The sequence below is a fragment of the Lampetra planeri genome, chromosome 13 (genome assembly GCF_965212315.1).
Source record: "Lampetra planeri chromosome 13, kcLamPlan1.2.h2, whole genome shotgun sequence".
Lineage (NCBI taxonomy): Eukaryota > Metazoa > Chordata > Hyperoartia > Petromyzontiformes > Petromyzontidae > Lampetra > Lampetra planeri.
In genome coordinates, this window is record NC_136119.1 from 13066106 (window position 1) to 13083828 (window position 17723).

The 17723-nt window shown below is 46.1% G+C and overlaps 1 protein-coding gene across 3 annotated transcripts in view; it reads right to left on the minus strand.

The window, feature by feature from the left end:
• The window catches only part of LOC144722089 (WD repeat-containing protein 7-like), a 127449-nt gene that overhangs the window by 15490 nt on the left and 94236 nt on the right, over positions 1 to 17723 (minus strand). For 2 of the 3 annotated variants that reach the window (XM_078600218.1, XM_078600216.1), the window contains one exon: positions 14632 to 14755. The exons of the other annotated variant lie outside the window; for it this stretch is intronic. In XM_078600218.1, coding sequence (XP_078456344.1) covers positions 14632 to 14755 — 124 coding nt within the window. The remainder of the gene's footprint in view (positions 1 to 14631; positions 14756 to 17723) is intronic. 3 annotated transcript variants of the gene reach the window in all.

Here is a 17723-nt window from a genome sequence, read left to right on the forward strand (position 1 = left end):
AAAAATGGTGACGTGTTTCCGCAGTGGTACAGTGGCATTGCAGCACGAATCTGGCAACTGGAGTCCGACTCTCATCCACGGCTAACATCAGCTGTAAATACGCATCGAAATCAATCCTGCTCTCCTCTCCCTTCTCTTCCTCACCAGCCCACACTGAAGCATGGCCAAACAACTCCCCTGAATGACACAGTGTCGGGAGGTCTTTATCCAGCAGTAGATTGACAAAGGGGGCTGTGAATTATTAAGTACGCAAACACACCGTGCTTCCGTTTGGGAAGCGGAATGTGGAATTATCGGGAAGAGTTCCTACAGTTATGTGGCAAGCACGAGGGGGATTCAGCCGGACACTTATGGATCGGGTTCTATTTTAAATGCAGCGTCAAAATTACCCGCAGTGGCATGAAGGACACGGGCGCCGGGGACAACTCCATGAAGCAGTCACATGGGCATGACACTTTGCCTCGTGGGAATTTAATTTCCAAGCCGGTGGCAGCAGCATGGACTGCACCAATAAATATGTGAGCGCTTATTCAATCTTTGGTTGCAAAGGCACACACCACACAGAGATATACACTACTCCGCGGAGTGCATGTAAGGCTGTCCGTTGGGAGGTGTGCCCCTTCACGGCGCAGCTGCTGTGCAAACGTGGGGGGGAAAGAACGCACGGGCCGACGTCGACGACGACGAAGTTCACATCGGTGGCATAAAATCGGAGCTGGCACCACCCCACGTGACCATCGCAGCAGTCGTTGCTCGTGGACTAAGTGTGCATATTGAACTTCTTTCACACCATACGTAGCCGACCAGTGTGCCTATCCAAGATGAAGACCTCGTATTGATAATGTGCAAATGTCAATGATACATTCAGTACTTGCTCTTGCATTGCCATTATTTTTATTATTATTTAATGCACTGCGGTGGGATGGAGACGTCATATCCGTCGCCTGGTAGCAGGAGGTCGTGAGTTCGATCCCAGACCCTCACGATGCCTGTGTATTTGGAGTTCGGGTGTTCTCTCCGGGTGTGAACGGGTTTTCACCTCTACATTTAGAAACATGCATTTATATTATTTTACTCTTGCTATAAATATCCACGTGATGATATGAGCCTATTCTATGAAAAATAGCTAATACTCAGTGGGCATTACCTCGTGAAATAAAATTAAAAAAATCGTGTGGATGTAAACACAGCAAAATATGCACTTTCACCACACACTGATGTGTAATGGTTTGTATTAATTTTAAGATGATTCTAAAAATGTTGAGTTTACCATTTGACTTGTACTGCATTATATGACACTAGGAATTTACATTGGATATGATCAGATTTTTGTGAAAAGATATGCACTAAAATACCCATTGACCTAATTGCACTACTTTTCACAGAGGATAATGTGTCAATGTTTTGCCATGGTAAGGTAATTCAGCAGCCATCTACGAATTTCACTCCTCCAATGCTCCAAGTTGACCAAGTGCTCCTCGTCTGCTTGAGAGGCTGTTAATTTCCTGAACACTAATGAAGCTAACCACTTAAGTCAGAGATAAGCAATTAATACATTACCACACGCCACAAAATCAACTCTGGTTATTTTGGCTCGCTTATCAATGTTGATCGAGTGATCTAATGAGTGCATGCAACTGCGCTGTATTTGTGTAGCACTGATATGGGCCATGGCATTATTAAAAGAAAAACCCACTTGGGGAAGAAAAAAGTTGGGCCGTGTATTCACGGACATTGTTCTTTGAGAACAAAACGCAGAACATCGCATCGAAAGCATACGGACAACCGAATGAAATGCACCGCACATCCAGAACAGTGCTGATATACCTGCGGAGAATTTTCCCTTCTGTACATGCTCTCCATGTGGCCTGGTCTTCTTCCACAATGTAAAATACCGAAAAAGAAATTGGCTGAAAATCCCAGTGGAGGACCTCAGTTAATGCAGCAAGTTGACTCTCTCAGAAAAAAAACAAAGGACTCATTTGACGCTAGCTCGCTTATGATAACCCTGTCAGCACTCAACAAACAGCAAAAGAACATACGCAGTGGTCAAGTGGATAATAGAACTAACAGCTAAAATGTATCTTCATAAAGGGCGCATTTTGATTGTGCTGTTGAAAATGGTCCGTTGATTAATATCGCACTGACAAAGGGTAACTAACACACAAAAACAATGATATTACAACATTGCATGTATACACTGTACGATGAATTGCTTTCAAGTCATAGACACAGGCTGCTGCATAGCCGTCTGGTCAACGCGTTTGACACCGAGAGCCATTTTGTGCAGTCAATGGTGGAATCCTCTCATCGGCGCTCCCAGTTGGCGGTGTTGGATTGCTAACGCACGCCATCTGCTGCAGACTCCATCTCGAAAACGCTGTCACATCACTTTCCACGGTTGGACAAAGTGGGGCAGCGTCATAACCAAATCTAAATGAACCGTAACTTACGTGTAACAAAGGCTGAATCCGTTTGTGTGTAGGTTTTGTTTTCCTCTGCAAAATGAATGGGTTATCACATATTTAGTTTTATTTGTATATATTTTTAAGTGATTTTTTTTTTACCTTTCCTATACTTTGCACTCCGATCGTGTTTTTGCACTGTTTGTTGTTGTAACTTTCTTGACCCGCCCCTACTGGACATGTGAAAAAGAGCTTTACAGCTCATCGGATTCCTCCTGCAGTATAAATACAGATTCTGATAAAGCTAAAGGTGCAGCCTTGCAATGTTTTGTTCATGCCATCGCTTGTGGACGGACCGTCAATGGAGGGAGCCCTAGAGAGTCCCTCTGGAGGGTATTGTGGCCGACTCTTCGGTACTGGGCCGACATCTGGGCAGAGGTGAGAGTACCCACACTTGACCCCACCACACACGACCTGCCGATGGACTTGACTGTGGCGGTACACATTTCTACTGCTGGGGGGACAGCGGCGTTGGGCAAAGACATTTTCGCCATCTTTTAAACTTCCGCGCCGGGAGATTGAACCGGCGACCTCGCTTAGTCAAGTAAATGACATTAATTTATTCACGACACGAAAATAACATCGCTTAAAAAGTGTTCGATTCCATCCGCATTATAAAAGTAAAAACCATTCAGGGCCTGGCCATACAATATATGATTGCATTCAGTACGCATCATTTTTTCATACCTTATTCACTTATTGTCACAGAAAAAATAACCCCACTCTGTTATCAACAGATGTTAATCATAACTGATGTGCGAAGCCAGATGGCTGAGTAAGCTGGTGCCTCTAAGTTGACACTGAGAAAGAAAAATTCAAGTTAATCAATGTTGCGGCCTGGATTCCACTCTTCACCACTAGGGTCATGAGACCATTGGTGCTTTGGAAACAGGCCAATGCATCTCACTTAAGGGGCACAGATAAAAATTCAAAATGTGAAAAATTGTGAGAGGTTCAATTACATAGACCTTGCATGCATGTTTGAAGTATTGCGTTACAATTAATACGAACAGAGGCATTGTAAGATATTGCCCATGCATGCATTTATTAATTATTGTATATAATGTATAACATATTTTTTGGATGAATGCACATCGAGGATGGGACCTCTAATTTGCTGTCTGAGACATGATGAGACATCATGATGCTAAAAGACAGCATAATCTTTGCACTGTGCCAAAGGAATTGATGCATCCTTAAGAAATAGAAAATTCTCTTTCAAGAAAACAACAATGCCATGCAAAAAGGCGGTAAGTGTCTAACGTTGAGCCCACTTGAACACAAGGCTTGCTATAAAAGGCTACCACTTTAACTCACACATCTCTGCAGTATTATTAAAGTTGTGGTATGGGAAATCTTACACAAATATCATATCTGTTAAAAGATTATTATTTCTCAAGTATGTTAATTATGTATTAAACGTGTTTTTTGGTAGCTGCAGTAAAATATCATCACTAATCATGCCATTGCATTTTAGGAGTTATGTATAAATAAACAAACTAATTATCTTGCCTCGTAGGAAAGATTGCATTTGAAATAAGTGTGTAAATACAGGCAGCAAATTCTGATGTTGTGTGATATTGGTTCAATCAATAGAAAGTGTATCCCTTTTATCATCACAGATTCCTTTTATCAGAATCTGACTACGTGTGAGATTGTCTCAGAGGTGGCATCATGGCTGTAGCAGGTCGAGGCGATGTGAAACATTGGCTACATTTATATGACCACTGTTCGGTGCGCTAAGGTAGAGCTGGAAAGTGTGAGAATGAGCTAAACCTATGTGACAATTGAGTATGTGAGATTTTGTAGGTAGCATTGTTTTATTCTAAATGTAATACACCCATCTGCTGGGCAAAGAGAAGTCTGTAGATGCAGTAAAAAAAGTCTATTTTTGATAGATCTGTCTGGAGCTTGAATGTCTGCCGTCTGTCCATGATTTGGGTTGACTATTCTACTCCATGTAGGGTTTCACTCCTGTGAGAAATCGCACTTGAATAACATTTTTTGGTAATATTACTTCTCATGTAGCTTGAGTGTCCTCTTTTACTCGGGTGTTCCAAAAGTCAAGCGCATTTTTTGTCGTAAAATGACACACACATTTGCATTACCCAGTGTCTGCCTCAAATAAGAAGGTTGCAAATTCAAAACCTCAGTCCTTTTACCACTTCGTGGCCAATGCAAAGATCAGCACGCCATGGCGAGAAGGCACGAGTGGTTGATCTGTAGAGATGGACTGGCCCTACTCAATAGGCATGTGGAATTTCCACCACTGGCTCAGAGCATTCAGCAGATTGAAGCTTCACCCATGGCGGTTTGGGGGGGGACAGCGAACTATTTAGAATCCACATCGTTCATGCATTGAAATACACATATATATTCCCCGGGCTATTTTCACAAGTCGCATCGTAGGCAGCGGATTCCTTCTGCCATCAAATAGAAGTTCCGAAGGAGGGCTGAGCGGACGACAGGAGAGGCGGAGGGCGATGGAGGCATATGCAGGGGACGCCAAGGGAATTAACCACGAGGAGCGTGGGTGCCGTGAATCCGCGTAGCCGCGCTGCTCATTGCACATCGCCAGCAATAACCACGCGGCCGGCCTCAACCGTGGGTGCGGTGGCCGTGAGCGGGCACGAGACCAAGCCCAACTCGCCACCCTTGCCTTGATTTCCGGCCACTGCCTCCGGACGCGGTAGAGAATGCATCATGCATTTTTTATTCAACGAAGTAATTTCCATGTTGATTATGCATGTTCAGTGCACTAGGTGGCAGGCCTTGCGTGGATGCGGTCATATTTATTCACTGCTCTACACAAGTGACTTTAGCTGCAGCGTAAACTGGGCACTACGCCTACGTACGGCGCTATCGAAGTTCACCAGACGTACGGGGCAGGTTTAGAGAGGCCATAGGAGATTTTATGGGGACAATGGTGGGCAAAAAAAAAAAGCGGTGGTGGTGGAGATAGCAATCAGAGATGAGAGAATGGAAGAGAGGGACGATGCTGGTGGGGAGAGAGGGAGGGAGGGGATGATGATGAGTGGGATGAGGCAAAGGGGAGTGGTGCGGGTGATAATAGAGAGAGGGGGAGGGAAATATATTTGGGGTAGGTGAGATGGGTAGACTCATAAATCGGAGGCCATATAAAATTAGTGATATCTGACCACAATATCACAATGCATGAGATGTCGTCATTTTTAGAACCTTCATAATTCCAGATTTGCATTGTTAGAAACCTTAAACTACAGCCAAATGAAGATACGATAAACAATTGCAATTATTGAAATAAAGTTTGTGCCCATTTCACGTACTATGCTAGTTTCTAAAGCCTTGGAAATATTTTGGTTTTAGACTCATCTTGGCATAGCCTAGTTGTAAGGAATGATATACAATCAACAATATATTGGCCCATGAGATGATTGATGGACGTGGAGCGGATCACTCTTTGCACAGGTCTGAACAAGCAGTGTGCGGAGCAGAGTGTGAGGGCAGGCCTTCAGAATCGACCCCAGAAGTGTTTCCACGATGTCGTCATCTACCTCGGCACTCCCTGCTATGCCCTTGCTGCTCAAGGGGCTTCAGAAGTCTAGTCTCTGTCTTGCCTCACGACAGGATCGCCATCACACAATCAATCCATAACTGGTGAAGACATCGAAAAACCCAAATTATTATGAAACAGATCAATAACCTTAAACACGAATACGTAAGCCAGTTTGCAAATAAGATTACTGTGCTCTAAAATTGTATGAAAACTAGATTTTTGTCTTCCATATATTTTCAAATTTTATATAGATGAGAGGAAGTTCCCATCCTTGGGCGATTTCCCCCACCCCAGCCCCCCCGTCCCCTCAAGCCCCCCCCCCCCCACACCCCCAACATCGACATCTCCCCAACCCTGGGCACCCCCCCCCCACCTCATGCTTGACAACCCCCAGGAGGGTCAGACCCACACGTCTTTCAACGTCCAGGTCGGAGCCCCTGACGCTCTGGATGAAGCTCCCGAGGTAAAAGTGAATTTCCCGACAACTTCAACCTTCTCGCCACAAACACCAACAGACCGAAACGCAATATCCAACGAGTCGAAGCATCTCTGGATCTTTCCCATGGTCCAGGAGACCTGCAATCCCAAAGGCTTGGCCTCCAATTCAAACGCCTCTAGGTCTTCCTTTAGGGTATCCGGCAACTCCGCAAAAGTCACAGCATCATTGGCAAAGTCCAGGTCTGTAACCCTTGACTGTTCAAACGATGCTGCACGACGGCCCTAGTCTGATATCTGCCCCAACACCCAGGAAATTTTACCCAACACTTAGGTGTTGGGGCAGGTATCCTGAGTGAACCACAGCCACAGCCCTGCCTCACACTGCCATTCACCGGAAGTCAGAGGTGCCCCACCCCCCATATAACAGCACCCGGGGACTCTTGCGTACAGGGCGGCGATCAGACCAATAATGCCCTCCAGAATTCCACGGAGTCGCCGCACAACCCACGGGGCCTCCCGGTGCACTAAGTCGAAGGCCTTATTCAGGTTTATGAAGGCCGCGGGGATCACCTGCCTGTACTCCCTGCAGCACTCGACCAAGACCCGAAGAGCTACGATCCAGTTTGTCGTTGACCTCTTTGGCATGAATCCGGCCCGTTCTATCCTCTGGTGCTCTCAAATGGTGGCCGCAGACTCTTGCCAGGAGAATGGGGGCTCATTACCTTGCCAGGCACCACGAGCAGTGTCACCCCGCGGTCATCATTGCAGTGAGTTCTGTCTCCATTCCCCTTCCAGATTGGGACATGGGGCCATCCATTGAGTAGGTACGCAAAAATCTGTCAAAACTTGACCCCTTCCCTGTACCCTAGACCCCCCCCCCCACATGCAAGCGTACGCATTTGGGTTCACCCCCCCTCCCCCCTCCATGGGTACGTACTCAATGGATGGCCCCCAAGACGTCCATGAGAACAGAGCCCGCTCATCCCAATGCAACAAGCACCGCGTGCGGCCCTCTTAACAAATGGTCCCCGCCGGTGTTCAGCAGTTCAGCTTTGATACCGCACCCCCCCCCCCCCCCTTCAGCTTTCCCATTGCCATCCGAACCTCGTCCTGCGATGCAGGTCAGGCCGTTCGAACCAAGAACCAGCAATTCTCAGCCTCCTAGATGTTGCAAAGACCAAATGCAAGGGTCCTTTGCTATTCTCGGTCCCTGGCCCAAGTGGACCATTACACACCTCATAGGCAGTCCTCTCGGTACCAGTTTCACGTTTAAGTCTCTGAGGACAACCAGGCTACCACGAGCGGGACACATGCCCTCCTCTGAGTTGGAGCACAGCATGGAAGGTTTCCTTGTCCTCAAGATCACTCACCTCCGTCGGAGCGTAGACAGCGACAAGGAAGAGAAAGCCAAAAGGGTGCCTCGACCTCATCGTCATCGTCCACTCACTGACCGTAGTGACCCCCGCCACCAAGCCAACCTGTCCATCCTCGACAGCAATGGCCACCCCTTCACCGGGGGTTGATTCCCCCCCCCCTTCCCCCGGGCAGCCCGTGCAGCAGTCGGTGGAACCACCACGACTAACCTGGCTCTCTCATCATCCACTGGAGTTCGGACGTTCCAGGGCCAAACATTACAGCTCGCCGGAACGACACCTCCGCGTCCCTCCTCCGGTGCCCTTTGACAACTGGAACGGCCGGGCGAGGGTGGCAGGAGTAATCCACCAACCCCTGCTCCCTGGCCACTGGACCTGCAGATCCTCATCCGGGCATCAGTGGAGGGGCCTTCTTTCACATGGATCGGTCGCAACCCACACCACGGGTGGTGGCATTATGTTGTGTGTAAGATATCACGTGAACACGCAACAGGTGGGCCACGAGAGGGCTACCCATCTAGAATATGTGGGGAATTATTTATCCGAATCGCTCAGCAACATATTGCCTTTAAAACGAAAAAATCTACTGATGTTTGAGACTCTGGTGGAAAAAAAATGCTTTTACACCCACCCAGAGCAGTATGGAACGAGGCTTGTGCACAACACGAATTATAGAGAGCACTTTATCATATTGCGGAGCAAAGCAGACGGATCAGCTTGAGTGCACTCGGGCTGACCTCTAGTGACAACACAGCACACTGCACACGTCACGCCTGAATAACAAAACCACACCGCACCGCGCAAACCACTCACACGACAACACCGCGGCTATCATTGCAAGGCAGTGGGGGACATCGTTTAAATCAGCTCCCATCTCCCCCAAACAGTCCGCACGAAACGGGCAAGTGCGTTCGTACGATTACAGTACTGCTGATAAACAAACCTGGGCGAAACGGTGCCGAGAAAAAAGCAAACACAATCTCCAAAAAAATGAACCGCAGCACGGGCACACACAATAAGCAACATATGCTTCGATGTAATACCGCACGTATTATCGATAGGCAGCGAATCCCACGCCACGCCATGGTTATCATTCATATTGGGCTTGCGACATTTTGGCCACGGGTTTCCCATGGGTATCCGAGTGCAGTGGCGAGGAGATCCCCACAGTGTGCACATATCACTCTGCACCCGGGCGCTCCTAAATGGGGCTCACGTCTGGCTCGCTGCTGCAACAAAGCATACTGTACACACGGTGGGAAAATCCTAGATCCACCTGCCACGGCCTGCTTAGACTCGTAACATGTACTTAAAGCCAATCGGGACATTTGCAAGCGGTTATACACAGCAGTGACCACATCGTATATAATTACATTGCATGCTAAATCTTGTGAGTGCAGTCCTGTATTACAGCATTCAATATCCTGTATTTCAGCACGTGGCAATACAATGAGATTTGCGGTTTCCTCTGTAAGAGAAATATGGTAAACTAGTGACATGGGGATAGTCATCCTATTGTATAATTCACAAGTGCAGTAAATTTCCAATCTGGTGGTTTGCGTTGCCAGAATAGGCAGGTTTTTTTTTATATTTCTGCTTAACAGGGTCGACCATAACATAATCCCCAAAACATCAGAACGGGGCCATAAAAAAAAAATTGGGATGCTGTCAATGGAAGTGAATCCTAAATACAAAGGTTAGTTGATGTGTTGGAATAAATTGGCCAGTGTGTGGGTAGCTTACACAGGGCAGATGGAAGTTACGGATTTAGCAGGAGGCAAAGGTAGTGGTGATGGTACAAAATTCAGCGGCTTACTCCTGCTGACAGTACATTTACACTCCGGTAATTCTCGATAATAAATACTGTCTTGGGCTGTGACGGGAATCAAACCAATGACTCCGTGCAAAATGGTCAACGGATGAGCGCACAGGACCATTCGGCACTGCAGCCACCAATAGATTAAAGCCGGCCACCAGCTATTGTACAGTGCACTAAATGTGCGGAATTGTAAGTCAGAGAGGGACTTACAGAGGGGCAAGTCATGAACAGAAAAGACATTTTTACTATTTTTCCCTTCTGCATTATCCCGCACACGGTCAATGACCACTTTTTCTCAACGCGCCTTTGCACAGATTTACACAAGCATGCATGTCGCTATGAAAACAATAAACAGATATATATATATTTTTTGTCGTAAAAATGTTTGCTTTTGTGCGATTTTTGTTGTTCTCCCACCGTCTGCAAATACCGCAGTGTGGCGGGGAGCATTAACCGACGAGTGATTAGCACGGCCTTCGATAGGCTCGCTCGCCTGTCTGGGTGTAATGCACGGCCCGGACAGAAAGCTAAAACGAGACCCTCACTCTATATAACGCCAATTGCTGACAGGAAAGTGCCTTTGCCCAGTAGAAACATCAAAGGACACTTCAAGGATATACCGCTCTCCTCCGTGCACACCGCTCCGAGATGTACCGCACAGGGTACCGCCGCTGCCATCACCCAGTCCATCTTTTCACCTTTCACCCGCAACTACAGTACACATCAAATAAAATTGTTTCCATCATTGTCGGCGATATTTTACGCGTGTTAGGCATTTCGCCGTACAATTGCGGGCATCGAGAATCCCTTATTTCATGGACAATTTCGCAATGCGGCGAGTATATATATATTTTATTTGTACAGTGCGTACAGTTGCTATAAAATACAGCTGCAACGTAACAATGTGGATGCCCCCCCGCCTGACTTTGCAAGCCAGAGCCCGGCCGACTCGACAAAGGCAAACACTTTCCATTTTCGGGCATTACACCATAAAATACACCAATTTTCTCAATGGGTTTTTATGATGAATTAGCCCAAACACGGTGGGGCAGTTTGAACAATGGGTGGCCATGGTGGGGCCCCCCCTTGCTACAACAGCCTTCTTTCCTTCACACCACCAATCTATTTGGCAGTTTTCATTTCACAGCGCTGACCGCTTATTTAGTGACCGCCCACCCCGCTTCCACCATCCGTTGCCTGCACCCTCCAACCCCCAACCCCACCCCGCTCCGCCGGGGTCAGTAACAGGCTTTGAATAATAAATAAGATCCTTTGCCCTATGGCCTCAATCTGGCTGGGGTCAGCGGGAGCGTGTGCTGACGAAAGGCATTAGGGTCCCCGAGAGCGATGGCTGCCGCCCAGCCACTGATTGTGCTGAGCAGGCCGCGCCAAATCGCTGGCCCGTTGTTCCACGCAATGCCTTTTGTGATATTTAACTGCTTCTGCCAACTGCGCCGGGGCGAACAAACCCCGCAGCTCGGTCAGCCTGTGTTTAATTCATCCTTAGCCGATCTGCACAATGGCCTGCATATTGATCTCTAGGTTAAGCCTTTCACTATGAATACAACCGTGTGGGATAACATTGGGCTACACTAAAAATGCTACCAGAAACTGAATTGCCACGTGTGCACGTATTTGTGTACGGTATATATTGGTGTATTCCAGGGCGAGTCAAACATTTTGAACACGACATGAAAGGTAGAAATTTTCATGCTGAACTCACTATAAATGCATAAAAGTGTAGGATTCAAAATAACCGCCAATTGATAGCACATCTCCTAAAGGTGTGCTTAAAAGCAATATTTGACATGAAATCGCTGACAAAAAAAACAATGTACCGAGCCCTCTATCAATCCACTGCTGGACAGAGGCCTCCCCTGCTCAATGTTACGGTCATGGAGGTTGTTCGACCATACTGATCAGCATTGGTTGATGAAGGGGTGGCCCAGGACTCGCCACCAATGTTAGCCATACCGAGGTTGCCAGGGTTCAAACTGTAATGGGCTAAACACTGCACCACTGCTCGGCCTTATTTGTGTGCAGGAAATTCATGGCTGAATAAAGCACACCTGAGTTTGTGGCACCCTATGCACTAAATGATTGTGCATTTGTAAGGCTCTTCTGCAAGGTCTTTATACGATGTGTAAATAGCGTCAGTGTAAATGTATTTGCATGTATAGAGGAACACATCTTATCCGTGATCCTGTTATGCACTCCCGATTATCCAAAGGTCGATCCGTGAAAACTCTCATTATTCACAGATCGCCGCTTACCATTATCCTTGACAAATCGTGGATAAGAAGAAGTCATGTGGAAGTGGTCACAAGCAGTTGATAAATTGATCTTATTATTTGCAAGGTCCATGGAAGAGAGCAATCAGGAGGAAAAGACACGACTCCAATGGGAGGTTATGGGCATTCAACTTTCAGAGATGAGTTGGCATTAGATTCATCCCATCATCTATGTTTTCCCACGGATAATAGGATGATGGTGGAACAGAACTTACGGGCACTGCCAAAAGTTCCCTCCCATTGCAAAAATAATCAATTATGATAAACAGGCCCAAAATGATGACCATCATTACCATGCTGTTGAAGCTTCTGATGATGACGACGACGACAATGGTGATGTCAACAATGTGATTTATTAATTTATTCAGGAAGGTATCTCTGAATCTCAGGCTCATTTTCAGCAGGGTCCTACAATGCGATGTTTGATCAAATCAATGTTACGAGTGCCCTGCACGTGAAAGAAACGCGGAACACCTGGAGACACCCCACGCACGGGAGGCCACAATAAAAACACTACACACATGCTGCGAGTTCACGTACCCACCTGCAGCAACACCACCACCATATTCACATGACCTCTTAGCTCCGCGGATTTAAGAGGTTCACAAATCTTGAGTGATCCCCCCAACCCTCGATCCCATGCTGCACACACACGTACGCTTGCTCTCCCGCACTCAACCTGCCGCACATTCATTTACTCTCCTGCAAAATAGACAAAAATCCCACCCCCAGTATAGCCTTCACATGTTTTTAGGCCAAGTGCTGTGAGCAAGCACCTACGAAGGCCGACACGCCACACAAGGAAACGGGTGGCGAGAATCACACCCGGCCGCCTTTGTCTCCCAAGTGGAAAATGTTTACGCATCGCACTTAGAGGAGGTCCAGGACTGGTCCAGATAATCGTCACTGGTGTTGTCCCATAAGCAGGAATCGAACTCGGGTCGCCAGGTTCGTAGTGCAGTGTGCTAACCTCTACACTACCGCTCCCCACTCTCTCCGGCACACGCACACACACACACACACATTCTTGCCCACTATTTCGATGATGATAGATTAAAAAGATGGAAGATCATATTGATGATAAAGGAGACGGATGGTTATAATTATGATCATGATGGATGAAGATGGTGATGGCAATGGAGAAGGATGTTGTAAATTTACGAAATAGATGGTGATGATGATCGATGGTTTGGATTTCATCAAGTTTGCTGTGCCACCTTCTCCAGTCAGTGAGAGAGCAAAGCGACTACCGTATATGTTTCTTCATGCACTGATTTTTGCATAATTGGTGGAACACCACTCACTAATTTGAAAAATTGGTGTCATCACTGGTAGCTACCCAGATATGAACCAAGAATCTCAGCAGAGCCAGCCCAGTTCCTCAAAAAGCCCACTGAGTCTCATGCATAGTAATGTGTTGAGGAGCCTGGGTCTTTCCCGATGGGGGTATGGTAAACATACCCTCCGACTTATACATTATTTAACATAATTTTGACCATTTAATTCGAGAGGCTGTCCATGGTTTATCATTGGAATGGCTTCCTTACTCCAGATCAATCATATGTAAAATAATGACCAAGTTATTGCTGCTCAGTCTGAGGAAATGAACAATGTTATGCTGATTAAGAGCTTTTCAATACATATTAACGGAAAGTCATTGCTTATTCCAAAGTAAAACATCTGCACGGGCCACATCATGATATGATATTGAATACTTCACGCTTGCCCTAATAATGAGTGGTGAGATGGTTGTGGAGAGCATGGATGATTTTGCTTTCTTGGGCAGTGGTGTTCGTAGCTAGCTCTGGGTCATCGTCACAGATGTTAAAATGTGACGAGCCACATTCTTTTTTATCGACTCTCTAATGCTGTGCGAGCTGGCATCGCATTGCACACAAAAGCAGCAACTGTTTATGCGCGCACAGTCATGCCCTCTGTTTTGTCATTGCTGAGACACGCAGACTTTCCTTGTGCGAACACCTGCACCAGCTTGAAACATTCCAGTCGGGCCTACGTAAACCTCCATCCGTGGACTGACAATCTATTAAAAAATATATATTTACATTTTTGATCACATTTTATAGAGACTAAACACCTGGCTATAGTGGCATGAGCAGGCAACGCTGGTGTCGGGTGAGTAAGTTTTTGTTGGTTGATTCATGTAGCTTACATTACCAGCGAAGACTTGCCTGAGAATGTTTTCTTTGCCCAGATGAATAATAATAATGAACTAAATTCAGTATCCGTCATGGGCAGTATCCACCATGAGCATTAAGTGTACCGTATCCAGTATACCTTCTGCTTTATAGAAACTTCCTATTTATCTTCAAATTCTGTAGATGTTATAAAAGCACTATGGAACCCTTCTTTTACAGCACTTTTTCATAAACAAAACTACCGCAGTGACTGTGCTGTCATACATACTGTAATCTTGAGATTAATTGTTTTGAAAAAATCATCGTCGGCGTTTGCCACTCTAGGTGATACCGATGGCAATTATTGGCATAGGTCCACAGGTCCTGTGGTGACGCCACCACCACCACAGAGTGGTGAATGGCAGCTGATGCACACGTGTGTGCTCGCATAAACGTGCATAATAATGTGGGCGCGTGGGTATAAATAAATATAGGTGCCTTGAGGTGCGGTTGCCTTTAGATGCCGAGCATAAATCCACGATCGCATTGTCGTAGGGAGAAGCGCGAGCACTCACTCAACGCGCCGTCTTGCGCTGCGGGGTGAGGGTGATCTGCCCGGGCTTCTGCGGGAGTGTGGCGCGCCGGCCTGTCGGCCGAAGCCAGGTCGCACGCTTGCACGGGGCCAGCCTCACCACTCGCCTGCACTCAGCACACCCAACCACACGGGCCGGCCACCCGGGGTCACGTCGAGCACGCCACACTGTCAATCGTCGCCTATTAATCGGGTGAGGTCGATTCGCAGCCTCTTGAGATGCGGTCATATTTATATGCAATATAAATGCAAAGACTAAATTGCATTGCATTAGTGCCAGAGGAGAGTCCACCGAGCTATCAATTTTCTATTCCTCGAAAGATCTTGAGTGAAACACTGGCAGAGAGAAAACATTCGCACTGTACACATTTTCTTCGGAACAAAAAAAGTAATGACAAATCAGCGGCCGTCGTAAGCCCTGCACCTGCAGTGCCTTGACCGTCAATTAGAGAGGTCACACCAAAATGAAAATTGCATTTTTTTTAATTTATTCAAAGTCAACGGGATTCCTAAATATGCACACAGAAAGCTCTCTCTGCTCTGATGCGAACCAAAGGCTGCCTCCATGGGCTGCTATAGGATTATTTTATGAGTGGAAGTTACTAATGCTGATGGGATGTCCTCAAGGAATCAGATTCAATATCTCATTGGAATCCAATAAGACTTTCCACAAGGGACTACACAGCTGTGGTTTAAGTAAACAGATCAAATGAACCATTTCCGTGTTGTTATTCAAGGAGCACTGCATCCATCATAAGTCGTGAAACGAATGCAAGCGCGAAATTATTGACTTCATAACTGGACGGTGGCACAATTTGCGAGACTTTGCGAGATGTGCCACAAAAGAGTCAAGGTGTCTCCCTGCTTGAGAGAGCGTGGGGGACAGTGCTCATCCCCACTGGAGACCCTAAGGCAGCGGTGGAAATTCCACATCCCTATGGCAGGGGCCAGTCTGCACAGGACAAGGCAATGTGTAGGAGTACATTATATGAACCAGAGGTGTGGACTCGAGTCATGTGACTTGGACTCGAGTCAGACTCGAGTCATGAATTTGATGACTTGCGACTCGACTTGGACTTGCATAACAATGACTTTGTCCCACCTATGAGATGTGGACTCGAGTCATGTGACTTGGACTCGAGTCAGACTCGAGTCATGAATTTGATGACTTGCGACTCGACTTGGACTTGCATAACAATGACTTTGTCCCACCTATGAGATGTGGACTCGAGTCATGTGACTTGGACTCGAGTCAGACTCGAGTCATGAATTTGATGACTTGCGACTCGACTTGGACTTGCATAACAATGACTTTGTCCCACCTATGAGATGTGGACTCGAGTCATGTGACTTGGACTCGAGTCAGACTCGAGTCATGAATTTGATGACTTGCGACTCGACTTGGACTTGCATAACAATGACTTTGTCCCACCTCTGATATGAACCATGTAACATCTGATAATGGTATGTGTTTATTTACCCATGGGTGTATATAAATGTATGAGTGTGCGTGCGTGCAAACATCAGCATACAAGCCCACGCTCGCAATTAATCAATTCGACTGGAAAGGGCCACTGAGCTAAGCAGCTGTTTGCTTACAAGCGGTGACTGCAAGCTACGTACCGTGTGCACATTGTATAAGAGAGTGACGTGTGTATAAAAAGTAAAGGGTCATTTTAATTCCATTTGTTCTAGAATACAAGGCTGCACCATCTTATACTCTACAAACACAGAAAAACCCCACTGCAACCCGAGGTTGCAGGAATGTATTGATTTTTGCAATGGCGCGCATGCATTGATGTGTACAAAATGTCGTTAATATTGTGACTTTTCCCTCTATTGTGAGCATTATTATTCTTGTAACAATCACAATGTACGTTTCATAATGCCTGCATGGTTCTCTTTTGGAGTGTGCTCTGTGGATCCGTGAAACAAAAGGTTTCGGTACATGAGCAAATTTAACACGTAGGCTTTCGCGACCAATATCATCCATACTTCAATAGGGATTTCGATTTAAAGCTTTCGTGACTGCAGGGATTCATCTTCTTGGTTCTTTCGGTAAAGTCACGTAGAAGGGAAGTAATAAAATAATAAAAATAAAACATAATAAAACAATTCTCACGACGTTTCGGCCACAACGCAAGCAGCCGTCCTCGCCTGCTTGCGTTGTGGCCGAAACGTCGTGAGAATTGTTTTATTATGTTTTATTTTTATTATTTTATTACTTCCCTTCTACGTGACTTTACCGAAAGAACCAAGAAGATCAATAGGGATTACCATTGGTACGGCTATTTTATCGATATTTTAGTTCACACAATCTACAGCAGGTACAAGAACAATGGGCTTGCATAATGTGCATGCATAATGTACTTTGGTTACCATATAAATAACCCAAACGGCAATAGATACCAAATAGTCATGTATATGTATTCATTAATCCCGCACCCACTTCACGCAAAAAGAGCACACACGTGACGTCATCACATCTACGCCTCTATTTAAGGAAGGAAACAGGAGGAGTTTTCCACAAATCTGGCTGTCGCCTGATGAAGCTAGTTGTAATTAATGGCGAAACGTCGTACTTAGAATGTGAATGTTGTGGCTTTGCTCTCCAACACACCGCTGTGCTGTACTCTTAACGAATTGGCATGTCCTGTTTATGTGACAAACCTTACTAGTTGGCTGTGTCGGGTGGTGGTGGGTTTAACGACACATTTATATATTTATGCGATCTAACTATTATGAACATGAGCAAATGTTTGGGGTTTTTTTGCATTTAAAATAAATGCAGGTGAATGGAGATGCAAACTGTGAATGAGGAGAAATTACTCTTAAGAGGAGAGCACTGTTTACAAACCCCCTGCGATGTATATGATTATAAACATGTGATAAACATGTGTGCACGACGACACAGAGGCTGTGTGCCAACACGAATGTGCTCCACAAGTAACACCGGGGCCAGATTTTTAAACGTCAGCCGACGACGCTGTCCAAACGATATGAATGACTCATTCTTGCTGGTTCTAACATTATTATTATTAATAATTCAAATCACTGCCACAGTCAACAGTATAG